Below are 25,966 nucleotides of genomic sequence, written 5' to 3' on the forward strand. Positions count from 1 at the left end.
GAGTCAATTTGTTTGAACTTGAACTCCATATAAAATAAATCATATAATTTGTACTCTTGTGTGTCTGACATCTTTTGCTCATCATTATTTTTGAGTAATATATAGCAAAATATATTTATGTACCTTCAGCTGGTAAACATTTGATTGTTTCCTGTTTTGGGCTCTTATTGATGTAAACATTCTTGTATTTATCTCTTGGTGGATACATGCTCTTTTGGGTACATACAATGAGTAGAATTGCTACGCCATAAGTTTAGACATATACTTCACTTTAGTAGATAGTGCTGAACAGTTTTTTAATAAGGTTATATTATAATGCATTTTGAGTATCAATTATTTTATAATGAAGTAAACTTAAAAAAGGAGTCAAATATTAACTCTAGCCTAAAACCTAAATGATTTACATTAAAAAAAAAAATACATACTATCAGCTTGTTTCCATATGTCTCATCATAAATGGGGAAGAAACCCTGTTAACGGAGATTCGTGAAGTCAGCTTCCAGTTATTTGGTTGCTAGATATTTGTATTTATCTGATGCTCTGAATTATTTTTGCATTTGTATTAATTTGAACAATAGAAACCTGATTATCTATAAATGCAAATAGAGAAGGAACACCAAGGGACAGAAAGGAAGGAAAGAAATAGACTAAAAACTGAGAAGTAAAGAACTTATCATTGAACACCTTCCATGTTAAAAAGTATTCTATTGTGTGCTTTATATATAATTTTATTCAATTAGTGGGAGAACAAGAAAGCAGAAGAGAATGAAGTGAGAATTTACTAAAATTCTTTTTGGCCTATTCCCTCGTCCTCTGTTATCCAGCTGAAAGTTTTTCTGGCTGTACTTAAAGGATCCATTTAAATTAATCTATGGATTCGACCCACTATCTTATCTCCAGAACTTTTCCAATATATTTCCCTTGCCTTCAAGTATTTATCTGACAAACCTGTATCCCTTCATCCACTAGATGAAATCCCATTTTCTTTTTTTCCCAGTCTTGACTGGGCCTAATGACAAAAACACAGAACCTGCCAGGTAAGAACTTATTCCTCTAAGTTTAACAGGATTGAAAATTGCTTAAATACTTTTCAATCCATTGGTATTGGAAGGCATACACAGTACTATAGAGCACGTTTAAGCCATCTTCTCAGCCTCAACAACAGAACAACAGCAAATACCACAAACATGTAGAGGTCAATAGCTGTCCGTGGCAGTCCCATTCACATTCCAGAATCAATCCAAGATCACTAAACAGGCACAAGAGAAACTACCGGAACCAGCTTTTCAGGATAAAGACAGTTCTATTATCGTTAGCACAGCCACATTATATTGTTTTTGGAAAAAGTTAGAATAAAGATAATTTTTTAAATATTTATTAGAAATAATTATTTTTCATCACTCAGATTGGTCTAGGTTTAACATCCTATTAAGGCACAGGTCCTAATAGCCGGAAACATCCCCATGATTTGTTAGAATGAATCATTAACTAACAATAATACATAGGTCTATTAACGACAGACATTCAACTATCTGTTCAAGCTAGTATGTATAACTCTTGTGAAAACTTCAAATACTGCCTTTCTGGTAGCATGTGATTGAGAGGAAAACAAAGACAGCCCTGAAGGAAGTACATCCATCACCATTTATTGCCCTCAGCCCATAACAACTTTCCTTTACTTCGCAGGTATGGCTTGAGACTTTCCGTCTTTCCACACTATAGTCCTCCCCAGAATACTCTTCTCCATCTCCCTTCAAGCCTTATCATCCTCCTTCTTACTACTCAAGTCTTTATTCTGCCTGCTGTCACATGGAAATGATGGGCAATCTTGGGTTGGGGAAGGAGAAGAGAAGGGCACATGCCCCCACCCCCCGCCCCCACTTTCTCACCACTGCTTCCAGCCCCTGACTCCCAGGCTCCTGTAACAAAATGCCCAAGGCAGAAATCAGTGACATGGAGAATAAACAATGGAGATCATCAATAATACTAAAATCTGGTTTTTCCTTTTTATGACTAACAAGGTAGTCTTGTAAGACTAAATAACAAAAAATAGAAAACGTAAGACTATTTTTGTTTTATTAAAAAATAAAATAAGCAAAAGACGGTAGCTAAAAATATAATAAAAATTTTTGAAAATCATACAAGAATGTTATGAAGACCTATCTGTTAATAAATTGGAGAGCCTAGATAAGAAAGAGAAACTTCTGGGAAAAAAATTTAACTTAGAAAATTTGGTGTAATAAACACAGAAATTGGATAGATTAAACCAATTTAAAAAATTGGAAGAGTTACCAAAAATATATCTCATCCTACCACCCCACTCTCAAATGTGCCAAGCAGACCAGACGTTATACAAGTAATCTTACCTAAATTTTAAAAAAAGACAGCATCCATTTAATACAAGTTGCTTTAGGTAATATGATGCTATGGCTTCTGAGATAACAAAACCAGATAACGGCAGTATAAGAAAACAAAATTTTAGCCTAAATTATATTTATAACCATACATACCAAAATAAAAAAAAATTGCTTCTCCTAGTCTATTGCATAAAAACTAAATTATGGTCTATAATGGTTTTTTGCAAGAATTCAAGATAGTTCAACACAAGAAAATAAATGATTGGGGGGTTCTGATTTGCAGGTTCAGATCCCGGGCGTGCACCAATGCCCCGCTTGTCAAGCCATGCTGTGGCGGCGTCCCATATAAAGTAGAGGAAGATGGGCACGAATGTCAGCCCAGGGCCAATCTTCCTCAGCAAAAAGAGGAGGATTGGCATCGGATGTTAGCTCAGGGCTGATCGTCCTCATACACACACAAAAAATAGAAAATAAATGATTGTAATTTTACCACATTATGGCTTAAATGAGAAAAACCATATTACTATTTCAAAAGACACAGAAAAAATAAGTTCAGTGCCTTTAGATAAAAGTTGTTAGAAAACTAGAAGTAGAAAGTAACTTCTTTAACTGATGAAGGTCATCTACCAAAACACTTAGAGACAGTATTATTCAGAGTAAAGAAAATTTAGAAGCAGTCCTTTCAAGGGACAAAGTTTTTCATTAGCAATGAAAGTTTTCAACATAATATTGGATGTCTTGAACAATATAATAAGTCAAGGAAATGAAATTAGAGAAAAAAAGTCTTGGAAGAAAAAAAAGCAAACCTGCTAATATTTCCACTGTTATCATCCCATACATAGAAATCCCAAGAAAATTCACAGGCCAAGAATTAAAACTAATAAGAAAGATGGCTGGATACACTATCAACATAAAAAAATCAATAATGTTTCCCCACTCTAGCAATAGCTAAATAAAAAAATAATAGAAAATCAGATGACATTTATAATATCAACAAAAACAAGGAAGCAACGCATAAAACTTTTATGCAGAAAATCTTAAAACTCTATTGAAGATATAAGGGAAGACCTAAATAAATGGAAAGCCATGCCATATTCATAGATGGGACAATTTAATACTCTAATGATATTAATTTCTCCAAATTAATATATAAATTCAATGTAACTCCAATTTAATATCAGAAATACCATTTTGAGGAGTCTTGTCAAACTGATTCTATAATTAATTTTAAAGAATAAAGGTTCACAAATGGTGGAGAATATTTTGAAAAAATAAGAGCAATAGACTATCCTTATTAAATATTAAGACATATAACATTCAAAGATACAGTCATCCAAATAATGGTGTTTGCACCAGATAAGACATAAAGGCCAAGGGAAGTGAAAAGAGAAGAGAGTAGACCCATATGTGTGAGGACATGGACTATGTTCTTGTGGTATTATAAACTACTGGAGAAATGATGGATAATTTAGTAAATGGTGTTGGGAATATTTCTCACTTTATAGAGAAAAATAAAACCAGTACCCTACCTCACATCATACACAAATACAAACTCAGATGTATTAAAGGCCCAGGAGCAAGAAATAAAAATATAAATATAAAAATTAGCCAGCAGAAAGAGAGGAGAGAACAAGTATTTCTCCTTGTCACTCTCTTTTCAAGCAGTCTCTGTCAGAGGCTGATTCACCTCCTTTCATTTCCCACCGGAAAGCACTCTCTCCAGGCCACTGCTGTCTCTACGGTCTCAGTTCCGACGGGCAGCCCAGCAGTGGCTGCAACTCCCACAGCATGATTCCCTTCTCCAGAGTTCCAGCTCCTGCCTGATGACCCTCTTGCGCAGCCCATCAATGGCCACTTCTCCAAGGTTCCACCACCGCCTGGTGGCCCTGGCTCCTGAACGCTAATAACACCATCTTCTCCCTTTGTCCCTCCAGCCCTGGAGGTGGACGAGAATTTCTGCAGTTGCTAATCTATGGATTGCTATCTAAGGGTTGCTCTTTTCAGTTTTTCTTCTAACATCCGTAACTACTCTTTTGTGTTTAATACCATCAACTGAACTATCTCACATGATTTTTTTTCTCTGACACACTACCCTAAGTCACCAAGATGAGAAACTTTACTTAAACAATTTGCAGTGCCACCATTATCATCCAACCCATATTTTTATATACAAGTTTTTGCAAGCTGTTTTATTGTCATGAAGCAATATCATTACGTTTTATTGCCTTTTTCATTCTATTAAGTATTAAGATTTCTGGATGTGGGTGTGTTTTAAAGTCCTACCGCAATACATGCTGTAGGGAGTCTAAATACCATCAACAGTGGTAATATTATTATCTCCTTAATTATTGCCCATACGAGTAACTATTTGTAGCAAAAATAATTCCATAGATTTGGTTTCCTTATAGGTAAAGTGATGAGATTCCAGTATGCTGCTACAGTCTGTTTTAGCACTAGCATTTTATGATCCTAGGTTGTACCTATAATCTCATGCTCTCAAATTCCACCACAGCCCACCGAGAGTCCTCTTTTTCACCTTGACTATCTTAACCATGGGATTAATGCACAGCCAGTGTCTACAATGAACTGGAAGACAGTTAAAAAAGGGAAGGGGGCTTTATTTGAAAAACTTTCCTTCTGATCATTAAGAAAAGTTGAGCAATTACTAGGTTAAGAAAACGTTTTTATGAATAAGACTCTTACAATGTAGAAACCTAAGCACTCTTTCTCACTGGGATTACTCATATACTTGTGCCTTTTTTTTTTTTCATTTTTGTTCAATAGAGGTAGATTCTAGTCATTACCAACGTGAGTTCACAGGGGGCAAAAAAAGGCACAAAAGGGGCCGAAAACGTTTTTATGAATAAGACTCTTACAATGTAGAAACCTAAGCACTCTTTCTCACTGGGATTACTCATATACTTGTGCCTTTTTTTTTTTTCATTTTTGTTCAATAGAGGTAGATTCTAGTCATTACCAACGTGAGTTCACAGGGGGCAAAAAAAGGCACAAAAGGGGCCTGTTCAGCTTCACAGCTGATGGTGAGAACTAGCCTGGGATTCAGTGGTGTAGTTTCGAAAAAATTCACTCCATGCTTTAAAGCTAGTTCCATAGACAATCACTCCTCTGAAATCAGTCATATCCTGAGAGAGTTAGCATAGTGTAGTCATATAATCAACAATATATCCTGTTGCAATGGGATAAAACAGATTTATATAAACTTGAGAAGAAACATACTCTGATTTTTTTTAACGCTACGCTAGTAGTATTTGTCCTTTATATCACACTTATTTTTGTATCTTGCAAAGCACGAAGTGGAAAACTGAATAGAATGTAATAATAACACGATACATGAGACCACAATAAAACAAAATCCAGGCTCTATACAACATATCATCCACCTAGCATATAATCAATAGTACTAGACATGCAAATAAGAAAACGTGATTCACAATGAAGAGAAAAATTGAAATGATCACGGATGGACTTAAGAGCAACTTGGACACTGCAGAAAATAGTGTCAGTGGACATTAAACCAGAGCAATAGAAATTACCCAATATGAAAAACAGAGACAAAAACCTTTTATTTTTTTCCATGACCTGTGACACAGTAGTAAGCAATCTAAAATACATGTAATTGAATGCCAGAAGGAGAGGAAAGGGAGGATGGAGCAGAAAACACATACATGAAAATATCCCACATTCATTGGAAAAAAACAACCTTCAGGTCCAAGAAGATCGGTGAAGCTAATACAAAGCAAACCACTGTGGAAGCTAGAATAATGTCCACCACCACAACCACCAAAAAGATGCCCATGTTCTAATTCCCAGAAACCATGAAAACCTCACGTGGCAAAATGGCCTTTTCTGGTGTGATTAAATTAAGGATGTTGAGATGGGGAGATTATTCTGGATTTATGTGGGAGGGCAATGTCATCACAAGGGTCCTTTAAGGCAAAGAGGGAGGCAAGAGAGTCAGCATCAGAAACAATGATGCGAGGACAGAAGCAGAAGTCAGAGTGATGCGAGGCCACAAGCCAAGGAATGTAGGCAGCCTCTAGAAGCTGGAAAAGACAAGGAAGAGTGTTCTTCCTTTGAGGCTCCAGAAGGAACACAGCCCTACCAACCCATTTTAGACTTCTGATCCCCAGAACTGTAAGATGATAAATTTGTGTGGTCTTAAGCCATTGTTGGTGGTAATTTATTTATAGCAGCAGTAGGAAAGTGATACAACCACACAGAGAAAATCTTTAAAGATGAAGATAAAATCTCAAAAACAAACCAAAAAAAGATACACTATATATAAGGGAATAATGATACAAATGATACCTGACTTTTCATCATAAAATATGGAGGCCAGGAGAAAATGAAATAACATATTTAAAGTGCTGAAACAAGTTAATAAACTCATCAATCCGGAGTTCTATATCCATAAAAATATAGTTCAACAAATGAGGGTAAAACAAAGACATTCCCAGAAAAATGATATTTGAAAGTATTTATTTCCAGAAGACCTGCACTATAAGAAATGCTAAAGGAAATCCTTCAAACTCAAGCAAAATGATACCAGATGGAAACTTGGATCAACAGGATGAAATGAAGAATGATGGAAATGGCGAATATGTGGGTACACATGAAGAATCATCAATTTTTCTTTCATCTCAATTTCTTTAAAAAAAAACTGACTATTTAAAGCAAAAATACTAATATTGAAATGTGGGGTTTATATGTATGTAAAAGTAAAATATATGGAAATAATAGCACAAAGTAAAGAAGAAACACAAAACTATGAGAAAAAGATTTGTAACAAATTACTTGTACCAGGAATGGAGGAGGGGATCCTACGGACATTAAAAGGATAACAGAACATTGTAAACAACTTTATGCCAACAGATTCAACAATTTAGATGAAATGGACAAATTCCTTGAAAAATTCAACTTAATAAAATTGACTCAAAAAGAAACAGAAAACATGAATAATTTTATATCATTCTTGCCTCAAAGAAATCTCAAGGCCAGATGGTTCATTAGGAAATTCCATAGAATATTTAAGAGAAAGATACAAATATTACACAAATTCTTTCAGAAAACAGAGCAAAACTCCATTTCCTATCCAAATTTATGGGGCCAGCATAACCTTGATATCAAAACCTAATAAAAATATTACAAGAAAATAAATTTATAGACCAGTGTCTTTGATAATCAGTCATAAAAATGCTTAACAAAATATTAGTAAATTGAATCCAGCAATATAAAAAAAGATAATACATCAAGAGGGGCTTATCCTAGAAATGCAAGGTTAGTATAACAATAAAAAAAAAAATCAATGGAATTCATAATATAAAAAAAGGAGAAAATCATGTCACTTTCTTAGATACAAAAAAATTTGATATAATACACCACTTATTTGCGATAAAAACTCGCAGAAAACCAGGAATAGAATCAAAATTCTTTAATTACATAAAAGGCATTTATTTTTAAAAATACAACTAAACAGCAAATTTATGAGGAAATATGAAATGCTTCCCCCTATAATCAGAAACAAGGCAAGCATGTTTATTCTTACTACTTTTATTCAATATTTTACTGAACACCCTTGCCAGCTCAATAAGGCAAGAAAAAGAAGTAAAAGGCATGTAAGGTAATAGTAAGATTGTCCTTATTCACAAATAACATGACTGTGTATGTAGAAAAACTAAGGGATCTATAAAAAACTACTAGAATAAGTGAATTTAGCAAAGTTGAAAGACAAAGTCGATAGATACATGTGTGTAAATGTGCGTGTGCATACACATACACACACTAGTTATATTTCTATATAGTAGCAATAATAAATGTGAAATTTAAAACATTACTATTCAAAATAGCATCAAAAAACGTAAAATACTTAGGAATGAATTTAACAGAGAGTGTGCAAGAACCAGAAAACTGCCCTGAAACTACAACACTGCTGAGAGAAATTAAAGGACACTACATCAATGGAGAAATACAGCATGTTTACAGATTGGAACACTCAATATTGTTAATATGCCAATTCCCCCTAAATTTATCTATAGATTCAATGCAATCTCAATTAAAATCCCAACAGTTTTTTGTAAACACAAACTGATTCTAAAACATATATACAAAATACAAAAAATACAGAATAACCAAAACACTCTTAGAAGAACAAAGTGAAATGATTCATATTACCAGACTGAAGACTTACTATCAAGCTACAGTAATCGAAACAGTGTGGTACCAGCATAAAGATAAACAAATAAATCAACAGAACAGAACAGAGTCCCGAAATAGACCCACACACAATTGAAGGGCAAACGCACCAAGGTAATTCTATAGAAAAGGGAAGTGTATTCAACAAACAGTGCTGGAAAATAAAGTGGATAAATGTACTTTAAAAAATGAATCTTGCTACCTACTTTATGCAATACACATAAACTAATTTGAGCTGAATCGCATAAAAGCTGAAACTATAAATCTTCAAGAAGAAAACATAGGAGAATATCTTCCCAACCTTTCCTGGAGTAAGCAAAGTTTCTTAAGAAGGACACACAAAGCTGTAACATAAAATAAGCCCACCTCATAAAATTGGAATTTGTAAGAATGTTTCAACTTCATCAAAAGAAACATTAAGAAAATAAGAAGATAAGAATAGACTGAGAATATATTTGCACTAAATATATCTGTCAAAAGACTTGTGTTTAGAATATATAAATATCTCCTGCAATTCAACAATAAAACATAAACAGCCCATTAAAATATACAAAAACCACAGACACTTCAAAAAAAGACATAAAAGGTAATAAAGATAACAATTTATCCTTACTTTCATTTTTTGTTGTTTAGCAGGACACAATTATCTGTACAAAACATACATAATTTCTTTCTTTCTTTCTAGGGATGGAATTTTATTCTCTCCTCTCATTCTGTTTCATCAACTGTTAATAGTATAATAGTTTTTTGTCTCTATCCATTAACACATTTTCAGCACCTGTAGGGTGTTAAATTTCAGTCACTTCTCATCAGGTATACTCATACATTGCTGTTGGGCAAGTAAACAATACAAAATTTCTAGAAAGCAGTTTAATACTTTTTGTTAAGAGGCTTTCAAATGTTTATGTCATTGAATCAGTAATTTCTTTCCTGGGGATTTGTCATAAGAAAATAATTTGAAATGTGAACAGAGGTTTATGAACAATTATGTTAATTATAATACCAAACATCCAGAAACCTAAAAGTTTCACAAAGGAAACTTTTCATAAAGGAATAATTATTACATAAATTGATATATATTTATGCAATGAAAGAGTAGGCAGCCATTTGTAGTATGGGTTTTACTTACAATAATACGATTTCCTGTACGTTTAAAAACATAAAAATAAAGCAATTGGAAGAAAAGACATCAAAATATAACTAGTTATGGATCATGTGGTTATAACTGATATTTTTACTTTTAGTTCTTATACGTATGTGTATTATCAAAATAAGCAACCATTTAATATTATTTTTTTCTGAAAAAAATAAATAAAAGATTTTACTCTCTGGTATGCGTACAGCTTCAACCCTGAGAACTTCTCCACGTAATTTTTCTCACTGAATAACCTTTTGCTTTTCTAATTCATACATATAAAAGAGCCTACATATTTTAATTTCAATTAACAAAAAGAACACTGGCTGTGCTTTCTTTAAAGTTTAGGAGACTGAAATCTTTGGATTTCATACCACATAGCAGATTAGGCTCCCAACTCCTCAATCTGAATAATGCTTTGAACTGCCTTGAAAAGTTTTAGATTGGTACTTAGAAATAAACTCAACATGAAAGGACCCTCACAAATATAATGGCAGAAATAAATACAAATTACAACATCTGATTATGGTCTGTGTAGAATCCAAAAAGGTAATCAGGTTACCAAGCACCCAATGAAGAATCATCTTAATCAGCAGGAATGCGTTTCAACGTAAAATGAATTGAAGACTTCTGCTTTGAAATTTGCAATTACAAGATAAAGAGTCTAAAAGAAACAATCTGTTTTTCCCATTCCAGTAATTCTATCTCAAATCTTTCTGAAAGTACCACTCTGAATATTTTAAATACACAAAAATATACTCACATATACCCAAATGACTACATTCTTCTGTTTATATAATCATCTTACACAGATGTAAGAGTTTTCAAATAACTTACCTTCTTAGAACCATAATTAATATAATAGTTTCAAGAAATGTGAAATTGAAGAACTGAAAATAAAACTATTTCATCTTGAATCAAAAAAAATACACTGGTGTACTGCTATATGAATAGTAAGGTAAGATGTGTATGAAATATGGAAATATATGCCAATATTATTTAGAGAGCATAGGATGTTCAAAACTGCACAGTATAAACCACATTTAACTCTTTTCTAGGTAGAATTTTTATTGTCTTGCAAGCAATCTAGAGTCACTAGAATCTGAGGTTCAGTCATACACTTGGTGCTAGCTAGTATGCACGTATTATATTATTTATACCACGTAAAGAGAGAAAAATAATTGATATAGTTTTAGGAGTCCATTTTCTTTTCACCAGCGCTCATCTACTCTTATTTTTCTCTCTTTCCCGGTAATCATAGAATGGAGAGAGAAGGATTTGATAGACTCCCACCAAAACACTCTCTCCCAAACAAGAGGGATCCCTGAGCTCTAGACATATATTTCAAATTGCTCATTTTTAGATCTCCTTAGATGTTTCACAGGGGTTTCAAATTGAACTTACATAAAATAGAGTTCATTTTTTGGCAATATTGTTCTTCTTTTGCATTTTCTGCCTCATTTAATATATTCACCTTTACTTAATGGCCTATGATAGCCACCTGGGATTCATTTATACTCCTTTTTCATCCTCCACAAAAAGTTACTAAAAATAACTCTTGAATTCACCAATCCCTTCCATCTCCATCGCCACTTTCTTTCTTCAGGCTTCCAGGTCTCGTGTCTTCACTTGGGCTTTGATACCAATGTCCTGATTTGTCCATCTGCCTCCAGCAGTAGAGGTTCTGGTCGCCTTCCACACAGACATCGAGGTACTCTTTGTAAACCACAAATCTGATCCTGTCTTATGCCATCTCCCTCAACCTCCCCATGAACAGTTTAAAAAAACCTATTTCCGCCCTCTCTTTCTCCATATCGATGTATTTATGGCCCACGTGTGTCATTCTCTGAGCCACAGTACTGGTTCTAGTACACCACGCTTTCTTAGGCTGATCCCTCTATGGGATGGCCACTCGAGATCTCATGCATAGAGACTCCTGCCTCCTCTGTGGAATCTTTGCTGATATCCTCATTTCATAAACACTGTTCTGCTTTCAGTTCTCCTTTCCATCCTCACACGTCTTTCTCCCAGAATTTACTACATCAGACCACTACTGCTTGTTTACATCGTCGTGTCCCCCCACAGCACTGAACTGTGGGCACCCTGAGGACAGGGCTTGTCTTTCGGTCCATTTCATAACCATTTTACTTAGCAGACTGTCACTTATGGATTCCAAAGTATTTATAACTATAGTATTTATAAATATTCTAAAAATATTTATAACTAAAATTAAATGAATGAAAGCAGTGAGACATTTTAAATAACAAGTATTACCTTGAATTTACAAAATTCCTATTCATTAGAGACCATCAATATTGCCCATATTTCCCACATGCTGCATGGCCTTTAATGATCCAACCTCAAAAGTTGCCTAGCATCACTTCCACTGTACCCGATTTGCCAAGTATTTGTAAGCCCACCCAGATTCAAGATGAGGGAACATAGACTCAAACTCTTAATGAGATAAGTGTTCAAAAATTCGACGCCATTTTAAAACCACAGTCACCATCTGGATGTTAGTGACCTAACTTATTATTTTGAAAATATATAAAGAAAAAGAATCACTTACCCTGCTTTTCCTATACAAACTGTATAACTAAGTAACAAATAGTAGGTGAACAGAAATTTCTCTTTATAGAAATATTCCAGGTAATAAACAAAGGATAGATTGCTGGATCCACACACTGATCAAAGACTATTAACAAAAAAAGAGAGACAACTAGACATTACTTGTCCTCTTTTGGAAGGAAAAAATAGTACCTACAAAGTAAATTTGGGGAAAAAAATGTTTCTGATGCATCGACATCCAACTATCAACTTAGAGGAAATAGAGAAGACAGAAGAACATGTTAATTGACGCCTCAGAGATATTATCAGCACAATTCAGGCTCAAGGAGACTTTACAGAACAAATAGTCTGGTTTCTTCAAAAACTCAATGAAAAAATAAAGAGATGAAGGGAAACAGATAGATACTTAAGAGTCAAATAATCAACCACAACAAAAGAATTTTATTTGGATCCTGATTAAACAGAGCATAAGAAACAGTTGACATTTGGGAGACGATTGGAAATTTAAGCACTGAGTAAATATTTAGTGATATTCAGATGTTATTGCTTCAATTTTTTAAAATAATATGGTTGTGTTCATAAAACAAAGTCTTTTAAGAACACATTTAGAAATATTTATAGGTAAACTGATATAATCTCTGGGATTTGCTTCAAAATATAAGGGAGGAGGTCATAGGTGGGGACAGATATAAGATTGTCCATGAGATGATAATTATAGAAGCTGAGTGATGGTACATGAAGGTTTAACATATTGTTTCATCTATTTTTATATTGAACTTTTCCCATAATAAATATTTATTTAAAAAAACACACTTGACTAATTTCCCAGTGACCTTGGAATAAAGTCAAAACTCCTAGATAAATTCTACAATGCTCTCCATGATCTGGCCCCTCTCTACCTCCAGCATCATCTACCACTCTCACTTTCACTTAAACATTTAAACTACATAAAGCTAATTACAGTTCCCAGAGAGGACTATGAACTCTCATACTTTCAAGTCTATGTAAATTTCCCTTTTTTCAGAATGCCAAGTCCCATTCTTCTCCTCCCGGAAAAATTCATTCATTCTGTCACATTTACTCATTGCCAACTACAGGTATCAGGCTCTCTGCTGTGTACTAGAGATACACTGGAGTGATGGATATCTGCCACTTGCCACTCTTGGCTGGCACTCTACCCTTCCCTGCCCTCTGTTTTGCTCTGTGAGGCTGACTCATTTAGACTGTATCAGTGGCTCCCTTGTCCGCTGGCTTCCAGTTAGACTTCTCCAGAGGGAGGTGCCAGCAGAAGATTTGGAGGGCAAGAAGAGTGAGGTCACTGTATTTATGTCCCCGGCTCCCTCCCCGCCAGGTTGACACAGGCTGGCTGCTTCTGCTTAGTAAACACTACTCCTATCAGGTAGTCCTTCCCAAATAGTTCTCTTTCTGGTACAGTCAACTGCTTCCTTGCCTTTGCACCTTCAGCTCAGGAATATACCATCATCCATTGTCCCTTCTCATAAATCTAGTTCACTATTTGTAGACTGCCTCCACTAAGCTCTCCTCTAACTACCCAGTTTCAGCCTGCCATCTCTTGCACTTATTCCTATTTGCTCCTGGCTGAGTCTTCGCCTGTAATTAGCATAAAGAGCTTTGGAGAGAAAGAACTGTGTATGAGCTACAACCCTGAAAATTAAATCAATTCCAGCCCAATCTTTTACACTTAACAATGATTTCATTCTAGAGACGGCAGATTTAACAAGCAACATCACCATCTCAGGTAATGGACATCCCTGATAATATGTTATTCAGTTAAATCTCACTAATTCGAGATGATTGAGGAAAAGTCATTTGGAATCCACTTGACAAGTGAAAAAGAGCTATTTTAGTTTGTCTAGAACAAGAAATACAACCTTCTTGCTTTCAAGCATAAGGTATAGCACAAGCCAAGAGTTGCACGTAGAAGCTTTATTTTAATTTGCTTCATAAACTGATAATGTGGCTTGATTTACACCAGATAAAATGATAAGAACTGGTTAATTGGTTTAATTGGCTTCCTCATCATTCAACAATATGTTGAAATACATGGCTAAGACCTGCTTGAAATTACACTTACACTATAAATTTACTTTTTTTAATGCAAGCAAACAAAATTAAAATGCAAGGTAATCTTAATACTGTGGCAACTGAATATTCATTAATGTCATAATAATGATGTCTTTCTATATTCAGGAATCTTGTGATAATGGAGATGCTCATCTTATGCTTAAGCCGGCAAGATGAAGATGAATGCAAAAGACCACTTTCCTTTTTATCTAAACACTCAAGTCCTCAGTGAACCAAAAAAGTATCAAACGGCAAAGTTTCCTCATCGATGCTGGGATGTGTCGGTGGCATAATGCTTTTTAATTAGCATGAAAATTTTACATTTTATTCTGGTAGAAAATTTATCAGGAAAATTAATAAATAATATTCATTTATTTTTGAAGTTCAAACAAATTTGCATCAATTTTCTTAGTGACCTAATTACTTTTTGTTCTTGTTTTCCCTAAGCAACTCTATATTGCATAAATTCTATAAACTGATAGAGCAGGAGAGAAAACTATACCAAAGACCTGTGAAATGATTAAACTAATTAATATACATTTCATTTCAATAAAAGAGCTGTACTGCTCACCAAAGAGGCCATGGTGAATCCAATGACTTCAATATAACCATCATCATGACGCTGAGGTTCAAAGTCATGGTGATCTCCTGGGTTCCCCCAGGGCATTGTGCCAGCACAATATCTGCAAGATAAGATTAAAAACAGAATTAAATTTATTCCATTCCCCTCATGATCATCATCATTAGGGACTGACTTGTAGTTAGATCCAGTGTTTATCTCACATAAGAACAGTTTTCTGTTCTTGATGCACATCTCGCAATAGAAAAGAACATGGACTCATCATCTCCAAAATATGAATCTGTGAAAATGGGCCACACTTTTACAACAAAAGCCATCCTTAGTGCCCAACTCTCTCCTAAGTCATTATTTAGCAACATTTCTCACTCAATGATTCATATGTCAGCTTTCTATGATATATCATGAGTTATCAACAGGTGGTTTCAGAATTTGGTCTTGGAGAAAGACACGTGCATGCCAGTAGAAAAAGGAAAGGGAACTGAGGTGGGTAAGCATTCAGTACTATACACATAACTATGATAATAAGCACACACAGGACAACAGAAAAGTAACCGAAGATGAAAGAGTGAAGAAGGGTTGAGAAGAAGATATGAGACTAGAAAGGGAAGGGGAAATGAAGGAAATTGAAAAAGTAGAGGAAGTGAAATCCAAAGAGGGGAAGGGAGAGAAACAAGAAGAAAAAGAGAAGAATAAGCAAAAGAGAAAAAAAATTCAAGAAAGCTAATAAACAACGTATCCTGAGAATCTAGGCCTTCCACTTAAACTAAGATGAAAATGCTTCTGGAATAGATTGTAAATGACTATACTGAGCACTGCCAAAAGTAATCAGGAGACTATAGTACGTTTTCCTAGCCATAGAGTTACGTATAATTCTCATTTCAATTAAATTTAGTCTAAATAGAACATATTTGCAGATTTTGTGTCTGAGTTGTCTGGTTTGCACATAACAAAGGGTCATAGATCCATCCCCTCTAAAATCTTGGCTTGGGAGCCTAGAATCTAACTGTATGCCACTGAGATAATGTGCTTATTTTGAGACTAGTTAATCTTAAATACTTCTTTCTCCTGAGGTATATAATAGCACCAAAGAGAGTTGACATCCTGGCTAGAAAATGCTAGCCTAACTGTTTCAGAGCAATCATCTGGCAACGATTGTGAATGAATTCCATACTAAAATCAGGCTGGATGGTTTCCTAACAGCTTTTGGGAAACTGAGAACAGGGATTTATTCAAGTCTATCTTTCTTGGGGGATGGGGGATCAGTAATTGAGAATTAAATTGAAATGTTCTCGTTCAGAGGGATGCCTGGGTTTCTCAAGGACGGGTGAATACAGACCACGCATGCCATATCACACAAAAAACCACCTACCACAGAGAATACTAAACAACCCAAGTAGGAGAACAAAATTATCAGTTCTGAAACCCTCAATAAGCCATTAAGGTAACTCATTTTCATTGTTTATACCTGGAAATTTTCTATAATGAAAACAGATCACCCCAAGTCAAACAGAGTTCACATCAAACAAAGGACAATATGAATAGAGCTTACCTGGGTATATTTAAAAATACTATACACTGGAACTTCAGTTCCTGAATCTTTGGGGTGAGATCTGTTCCATCACACTGCAACAATCAAAGCAGAAAAAACAAGGGTTTGGAAGTAGTCACAAGTCTAAAAAAATTATCAAAGATAACTAGGTTGACAACAGCATATATCATGATCTTGCCCCTGTTCCTATCTCTGCTTAAGTGAATGCTCGTTACTATGATTGAAAATTTATTACCAGACCCAGGGTTCAGAGCTCGGTTTTGTTTTGATTTAATGTAAAAACAAAGCTGCCATTTGACCAAAATGATTTTTCTCTGGTCTCACAATCAAAGGAACTACTATCTTTCTTAACCTTGGATTATTATCAGATATTCAGGCTTGTAGTACCAACATTACGAGATTTATGAATGCTTTAAAAGAATTTAAAAAATGAAGCCTCAAGCTAAGGCAGTAGCAATTTCCATCACAATCATCTGATTCACACAACAGTCATGAATACAACCACTGATGTTATTTGCTTTTTGAGATCATTTTTATTTTGAAAAGGTTAAACACATTTTGAAAACTATTTGAAAGGGATATACACTGCAAGCTTTTTAAAAAGTATCTATTATAAATTAGTATTATCTCCATTAGTGATTTGCTTCTATAAATTTAATCTCTTATAGACTTCGGTCTTCTGAGGTAAATTGCTTTACCGGACTTTGAACTTAACCCTGGGTCTCAAGGGCCTCAGGCCGGCTGGGCCTTGGTCCCCTTGTGTGTGGCTTTCCTCATCAGTTAGTGCTTTCCTCCAGAGTATCCTCTGACTAATCACAGAAAAGGCTTTCATTTCCCTTTCTCGTTTCCCACTGGTGACAAAAGTCAAAAGAGGAACACTCTAGTCACAACTATAGACTTTTCAATGTCAACGCCTGCTTTTATATTTGCTCTCCTGATACCCTCGTCACAGAATTTCCCATTATCTTCTCCTTTGGAGAGAGGAGTGAAGTATTCCCAAGCTCCCAGCAAATTTTTTAAAGATTTCTTTAGGAGGAGTTTCAATCTAAGTACAATGATTCTGCTAGCAGTCAAGGTGGTCTCATTCTTTCCCCAGCTGATCTTGATGTAGCCTAATTTTCATGAGCATTCTCAAAAATTGCTTCCAGGAAATCTTATAGCCCTAAATAAACAAAGTCCTTTCAATGTTATTTAGATAGGAATCAAATTCTAGACATTGATTGAAGGTGTTTTTACAATACTCTCAGATACTAAGCAAACATGAAATCTCCCAATTTATTTAAGGACTCAAAATGAGTTCATAGATGAGTATACCAATGAAGAAAAAAATGTAGACATCTTAAATTATCAAAATCTATTGTTGTAAGCAACTAAAACTTTTCAAAAATAGGACGTGATACATTCATAGCATGCAAAGTAGTACTGCTGCACTATAGAAAGAAGTATTATTGAAATTATGGTATTTAGAATAATTCATTTTTTAATTTTCTACTTTTTTCTCCTGGGAAACATGTCAGTGATTCTGAGAACTCGTCAAATTATATACAGATGGGCACCTCACGATGTGTTGTGCTTTACAAAGTTTTCTTACATATTATTGCATTTAAATTTTATAACTCTTACAACAGCAGTTTTCAACTTTTTCCCTATTTCAAACACATGCCAAAGAAAATATTCGCATGTAAAAATGTTCCTGTGTACAAGCTCGCATACTGATAAGTCAATACAACAACAAGAAGAAAACATGGGAAACAGAGCAAATAATGCTGTATGTACATTTGTTATTGTCCTGGTAGTATTCATATAAAGATTTTATATTTATGTGAGAGATTATTAACTATTACCTCAGGAACACTGATTTCACACTGTGGCAAAGATAAGATGATCTATTGTTAAATATACATCTCATTGTTCTCCCTAATCTTCCATCCTTTCCATCCCACACTCAAGAAAACATACAGTGATGTCATTGGGGAAATATCCTTGTGTCCCCCTGTGTCATAGCACAATGGTCAATAACTTGTTGCTTGCAACACGTCTTGTTACGCCTGTTTTAAATGAGGAAAATAAACTCTTCTGAAAGGTTAAATGATTTCCCGAAAGTCATATACCTCATAAAAGTAGACCTACGACTGAATCCCAAATGTTTAGACTTAGTTTCTAATGTTTTTTTCTCCTCATCAAAAAGATATTACATAAGCCAATTTACTTGGAATATTACATGTATTGGCTGATATCAAATCTTTCCTAGTTATTTGGCTGTCATTTTGGCCTCTCCACAAGCTTCTTTTAACCCCACTATATAGCCAATCATGTATGAGACATTTATCATCAAGAGGACTGCCAGATGTGCAACAGAAATTCTTCAGTGCTTAGGAAGTATACAGAGTTTAATTTCAGTCCAGCTGACTCAAACAGTGGATGCCATTCAATATGGCCACTGCCTACCACTCACTGGCTTTCTGGAGAGGTGCTGCTGATGTTCCTCTAAATGTGAAAAATAGTGGAAGGAGAGAAAAAGTTTATTTTGGGCTAGGCTGCAAGGAGCAAAGAAACAGGGGAAGTCTGATGTAAGGCTGCTGCTACTTAAATCTACTAACCATAATTTTATCACAGTAAAGATCTTCATAGTTCAATGGACCAAGTGTCTTTCTCGCATCTAGCTCTAAGAAGGCAATATTTCCATTACTAAGAGTCTCTACTACTAAAAGATGCTTGCTTTTCATTGCCGTTGTATGAGAACTGATCTGAAAGTGATGCCAAGAGTTGTCAGCACTAGCGGTAAAGGCCTCTGTCTCTTGTTTCAGCTGATTTAGGAGACTCATGTCTTGTATATGCGTTATTGGTGATCACAAATTTTAATTTGTACCCTCTCATGCTCCTCCATATTCCTCTACATATCCATTAATTCAAGATCATATACTTTTCTCTATTCTCATAGATATCTTTTGTTCTGTCCCCTCTTGTCACATATTTTATTCTTTATCTATGCCATGAGAAATTCAAGTATTGCTATATTCCTATTCTCTCCCATCTACATATTTTTCTCTTCTGTCTTACATTTTTTCCTTTACTTATACAAGTATGCGCAACTACGTCATGTTCATTCCTTCTTTTGACTTGGTTACCATAAGAAAACATTTTATTTCTTTCTCGATAACTATTTCTATGCTATTTTAAAATATATCTCTTAGGATAACTTCCTCTCTCCCTTTCCTCTGAGTAGTGTGTCCAAAACTGGGGATAGAGACCCAGGAAGAAATAACACTAAAAAAAAAAAAACACCCATTCAGTGGTGAAGAACCTTGACCAGGCTGGAGAGTGAGTCACCACAAAACAATGAAATCAAAGCATTTTTCTAAAATGGGGACTCCTCAGATGGTCCGGGAATAAAGATATTTGTTTGGTGAGCATCTATTTCTACTTCAAGACCCAGCTCAACAGCCTTTCTTGGATGGTTTCCCTAACCCCACTATGGCCAGTTTTCATTTCTCTCTCTGTGCCACCACTGCATTATGTACGTAGTCAAATAACAACACTTGTTATATTGTTCTACAATGAGTTATGTGCCCTTTTTCCACAACTGAACTGTGAGTTTCTTCAGGAGTGAAGATAGCCATCTTATTTACCTTCATCCCCAGTAACTAAGACAGTGCCCAACACATAGTTAAATGCTCATAAATGTTGGTTGAATGAACTATGTTTAATTCACTTGTTCTATGTAGTCCACCGATTAATCTAAGTATATAAACTGATGTTTGGGGCTCATTTCTTGCGGCATACTTATTAATATTCAAATGAAATGAGTCAACACATTCAATACTTACGACAACTTTAACGTGTTTGGAAAGATCTCTAGAGCTTCTCTGTAGGAAATCAGAAAAAGCTGCCTATACCACAAGGAAATAAAGAAAAAATTTCTTAATTACATGGTCACGCCAAATCCTTGCTTCTATGTTATAGATAGCTCCTAGTGGTTCTAAACCATGCAAAAATATAAAACAAGTTCTCCTTCTGTTGAATCCAAAGTAGAGTAGCGCAGAGGCTGTCAAACTGCAAGCTTTCTCTCTGTTTTCAAACTATAACCTATAATAAAATTTAGGATCACAGCAGGAGAGTGAAAAAGTAGACCATTCCAACAGTCCGTATGGAGATTTATGTCGACTACCTTTCCTACTTGCCCATTAGGTGCTGATATAATCTTTAAATTGCCACTGAGAATGTCTTGCTTCATCCTCTTTTATTTTGACTCCCTCTATCCAGTCATATAAAATTAAACCACATTTTTTCCCATCAATATTTTGCAGGCCTTTTTTTTTTTCTTTCTGGCCATTCACTCCCAGGGTCCCTGAGGAGGAGGAGAAGGAAAAAGAAGGAGCCCTCTTTACTCTTAGATATGGTTCCATGAAAGACTTCCCATGCTCCGTCAATTTCTCATCCAAACATTGAAGCACATATGCCCCTGTGAAAACTATGTCCTTCCCCAAGACTTTCCACACATCTTTCAGTCTACCCAATTTCCTCATTCTCTAGATGGCTTTGATGTTTGTTTTTCATATCATTCCTTCAGTATCATCCCCTCAGTACAACATGGAGCCTTAGAGCTTTAAAATTCAAAGATGACGAACACTGGCTCTCTTCTTGCCAACTAACTTAAGGCATATATCTTACTTTTATTCTTAAACTAGGACATTAAACATTAACCATATATAGACATACATGTAAACATCTGAGATGTGTGTATATAATTATTTTTAATATAGTTAGCATCTTTATTACCAAAAGTGAATTAGTATTAAATAATGTGTAAGAATTATAAAATGAAATATACACTTACCCCTGCATAGAACATTTTATTTCGAAAACGACTGTTGAATTTCTCTGGATTTGCTTCTGTGAAAGGGAAAAGGTAGTTTGGTTATAAAGACCTCATTAAAGGTAGTGACTTAGATTAGCACCCCTACTTCCTCCCCTCCTCCCCACCCCACAGATCCAACAGACTCAAAAGCTTCATTATCATCTTTCCCTTAGTTACAGGCCAGTTGGTACAGTTTTACAATGCTACAAAAGAGTAGCCCCAAACTGGCAGCATTAGTATCAACTGGGAGCTTGTTAGAAATGCAAATTACTAGGCTCTCCCCCAGACCTACTGAATTAGAATGTCTATGGGGTGGTGTCTAGGAATCCATGGTTTAAGAAGCTCTCCAGATGATTTGCGTGCACATTAAAGGTTGAGACACTCTGAACTCTATTCAAAACAGAGGCTTGGCAGGGATACAGGGCAGGGGTGAAGGGACAAAGAGGGAGGTGGTGGAGGGGTGATTATTTGCTTTGACCTCCACGGGGCATGTCTACCATAAACTATGTATGCAGCTTCCAAATGTAATTAAATATGGGGAATTTGGGCAAAAATTAATGGAGAATTTGCTTTTACATTTTGCAAAAACTCCTAACAACCATCTGTGCTCTTGTTTGTGACAAGCTTTGAAAAATCATTTGATTTAGTGGACATATATAAATATAGATAAGCAGACGACCTGCCGAATTGACTCATGGCATAGGACAACAAAAGCTTTGGCTGAAAAATGGTTTAATTTTGAGTTTGCTCCTGTATGTTATATAGGTTGAGGACCTCACAAAGATTAAACAAGAATCTGTTTAATCAAAGAATGTTTGATTATGCGTCAAAGAATGTTCTCATGAATTCAGGGGATTATAAAATCCCTAAATGAAATATTATTTCCTTACATTCTTTCTAATAAAATTCCAAGACATTCCAAAGGAACTCACTGTCAATGTTTCGCCCTCTGCTATCTTATCCCATATGCTCATTAATCCTTTCTTAGGGCTAGGTCCTTCTCCAAGTCACGTCTCATTAGACAGCTGCTGACTAGCTGAAACTCTCCAAGTCCTAACCCTAGGGAATGGCGAATCCCAATAGGAATTGTCTAGATGAAGAAAAGTAGCAAAGAGTTCACTCACTAAGACTGGGCAGAATAAAAGCTACAAGATCTCAGGAAATAATCCCAGACAAACGATTATTATTTTCATTACTATTGGAAACTGGGTAAAGGTTTGCAAACTTAAAAAAAGGTAGTATTTTTGTAAATTGACTCAAGAGTTTCTATATACTGTATTTACAGTTTCTGTATATCAAACCTCTCCTTGACCATTCCCTCTGTTCTACCAAATTAAGTACTCTAACGCTAGAAACAAAATTAAACAAAAGGTAAAAGGTTAATTTATAGGACGTAATAAACAAAAAGAAGGTTAAAACCGTGCTAAGTGTTCTACCTCCCTGATCGCCATTCTCGGCCCCAGGGTTGATCATTTTTACAGTCTGGGCCTTCTTAAGGACAAATTTGGCTGCTGAATGACATGCTGTTTTTTACCTTTTTTGACTCAGATTTGGCTGGGTACCATTTTAAGTTGCATTAACTCTTTCTTGCTTTATAGAACCAGAGGCAAAATTAGGATTTTTGTTGCTGTGCAATTTATCATGGGTACATAGGCCCTAATTTAAACAAACAAAAAACAATCAGATGATCTGGCTATCGGGCAAGTTATGATGAGAAATGGAAGATGGTAACCACAGTTCTGGCACAGAACTTTTTCAAGGCACCAATGTCCACAGCTATTAAGTGAATCATATACCAACTAGTAACATTTACTTTTTTTTTAATAATTTATGGTTTGGAAAATATTTACATCTTTATGAGGTTTTCCTCTGAGCCTTGAAAAACTGAAAAAGCTTTTTTTTCCTTTAAAGAAATAAATTGTTTTTTCTCTCAAGAGATAGAAAATGTTCCATAAGATTCAAAAGGACTAGAATAAAATTAAGAAACAAACTGAGTTTTTGGTGATTTCACTCATATGGTTGATGAAGACAGTCACCTCAGATATAGTTTAACAGATAAAATTCAATTAAACAAGTAAAACTAAAAAATAGAGATCTATCAAGACACCAGCATTCAGAGAGGCATCAGAAAGATATAAAGATGTAGGGGAGGCACACATATGCTTTGGCCTTGAGGGTAAAAAATATGTGGGGTAAATCCTGTTATCTCTCTGCTGATAATATAATAGTACATTATACCACTGACTCTCAGATTGAGCCTGCCTTGGCAACTGGATCCTTATCCCATTTTTATATCTATCCTATTCCAAGCACAAACCAGACTCGGAAACAAAGGTTGGCTGAAGCTAAGAGAGATGTCTGCTAGTATTAAGAGTTTTGCCATTAACCCTGCAGAAGCCAGGCTGTAAGAAAGCAAGGGATAGCCTGCAAATAATGTACTTAATCATTTCTCATTGGCTATTACAAGGAAAGGGTTGAATGGCTGACTATGTCTATGTGTATGTATAAGAACTGACATGGGGCCGGCCCTGTGGCTTAGCGGTTGAGTGTGCACGCTCTGCTATTGGTGGCCTGGGTTCGGATCCCTGGCGCGCACTGACACCACTTGTCCCGCCATGCTGAGGCAGCATCCCACATACAGCAGCTAGCAGGATGTGCAACTACGACATACAACTGTCTGCTAGGGCTTTGGGGAGAAAAATGGGAAACAAAAAGGAGGAGGATTGGCAATAGATGTTAGCTCAGGGCTGATTTTCCTCACAAAAAATAATAATAATAATAATAATAATAATAATAATAATAATAATAATAATAATAAAAGAACTGACATGTCTTTGAGAAGGACCAAGGAAAATGGATCCCAATTACGTATATCAAGAAAAGAGGGCATAGAGAATTGGGAAAGGGCCACTAAGAAAGTTTAGGGCTCTTGTTCCTTAAGGAAGTTGTGTCTGTTGATTGGTATGAGGTAAACCATGAAAGGCCATTCTCAAGAAATGCCATTACTCAAAGTATCCCAAGACCCCAATAGTGGAAGTATCCTCGGCTTACTGCTGTAGTTCCTAAATTGCCCATCCTCTTCTTCCACAAGAAGAAGCTGTGAGATAGTGAGATCCAAACACTCACTGTGTATGTCTACACCATTAACTTATTTACAATCTGACTGGACACCAATGTTAACTGTATTAGTTTTCTTTTTTTTTTTTGAAAATTTATTGTACATTTTTATATTTTTTTTATTTTTATTTTTTTTTAATTTTATGTATTAGTTTTCTATTCCTGCAAACTTGGTAGCTTAAAACATCCATTTATTTTCTTATAGTTCTCTAGCCCAAAAGTCTGGACTGGCCTCTCCTGAGCCCTCTGCTTAGGGTCTTATAAGACCAAAATCACGGTGTCAGCTTGCAGGGTGCTTATCTGGAGGCTTTGGAAAAGATTCGCTTCCAAGTTCACTCAGGTTGTTGGCACAATCTATTTCCCTGCAGTTGTAGTGATGAAGTTCTTTATTTCCTTGCTGGTTGTTGGCTAGGGTTCATTCCCAATTTCTAGAGGCCTCCCGCATTCCTTGGCTTATGATTCCCTCCATCATCAAGGCCAGCAATGGCACATCAAGTACTTCTCACACTTCAAGTTTATCTGACTTCCTCTTCTGCCACTTCTCTCTGACTTCCTGTTCTCCCTTCCACTTCTGCTTTTAAGGGCTCATGTTATCACATTGGGCCCACTCAGATAATCCATAATTATCTTCCTATCTTCAGGTCAGCTAATTACTAACCTTAATAATATCAATAAAGTCTTTTTGCCATATAAAATAACATAACCAAGAAGCACGACATCAAATGGCGATGGTTATGGAAGCCATAATCCTACCTATCATCGTCCACCCTTATGGCCCGATGAGTCACATCCTTCACATATGAAAAATATATTCCCCCCTCCAAGGTCCCCAAAGGTCTCATCCGCATTATGGCATCAACTCAGAATCCAAAAATCTCATCTAAATCTCATTAGCTCAACTGTATACATTCCCAAATCTCATCATCTAAATCATTTAATGATTTGGCTCTGGATGTAATCCATTTATAATGATGATGAGGCTCTGGGTATAATAAATTCCATTGATGTAATATATTAATCCCATCCTCATACACAACACAATAACATATGTGCCATCAGGTTAGGATCAGGGATCCTAAACCCTTCTTTTGTCTGTAATTGGTCTTGCATATTAGGGAGAAATTCGTAAATATAAGTTCAACACTATGTTTATCAATAAGCAATTTGGAACCCATATAACTGAAACAGCTTCCATATTCTCTGCATTGGATACTTATCCAATCTTAAGACTTCAGTTATGTATACATAAATCACTCCAAAATCTATACCTAAAGTAATATTGCTAACTTCAATTCAAACTGTATATATTTAAAAAAATCTTTCTTTTCTTCCAACATCATCTCTCATTAAGGATAAATATTTTTATCAACATTATCTTCATTTTACTAACACCATTGCAAAAATATTTAATTACGTAAAAATTGGTCATCTAACCCATCTTTATCACAAGCTCATTTGTCCCTCTGTACTTTTCTTTCTTGTCTGAAATGCCCTCGCCCACTTT

The 25,966-nt window shown here is 35.4% G+C and overlaps 1 protein-coding gene across 9 annotated transcripts in view; it reads right to left on the reverse strand.

Moving 5' to 3' along the window:
* The window catches only part of DGKI (diacylglycerol kinase iota), a 311,737-nt gene that overhangs the window by 144,792 nt on the left and 140,979 nt on the right, over nt 1-25,966 (reverse strand). For all 9 annotated transcript variants that reach the window (XM_087431348.1, XM_087431314.1, XM_087431324.1 and 6 more), the window contains 4 exons: nt 21,325-21,380; nt 20,315-20,377; nt 16,488-16,561; nt 14,930-15,041 (listed from right to left, as the gene is read on the reverse strand). In XM_087431348.1, the coding sequence (XP_087287474.1) occupies nt 14,930-15,041; nt 16,488-16,561; nt 20,315-20,377; nt 21,325-21,380 (305 nt within the window). The remainder of the gene's footprint in view (nt 1-14,929; nt 15,042-16,487; nt 16,562-20,314; nt 20,378-21,324; nt 21,381-25,966) is intronic.

This window comes from Ceratotherium simum, chromosome 1 (genome assembly GCF_057802395.1).
Source record: "Ceratotherium simum simum isolate JZ-2026a chromosome 1, ASM5780239v1, whole genome shotgun sequence".
NCBI classification, from domain to species: domain Eukaryota; kingdom Metazoa; phylum Chordata; class Mammalia; order Perissodactyla; family Rhinocerotidae; genus Ceratotherium; species Ceratotherium simum.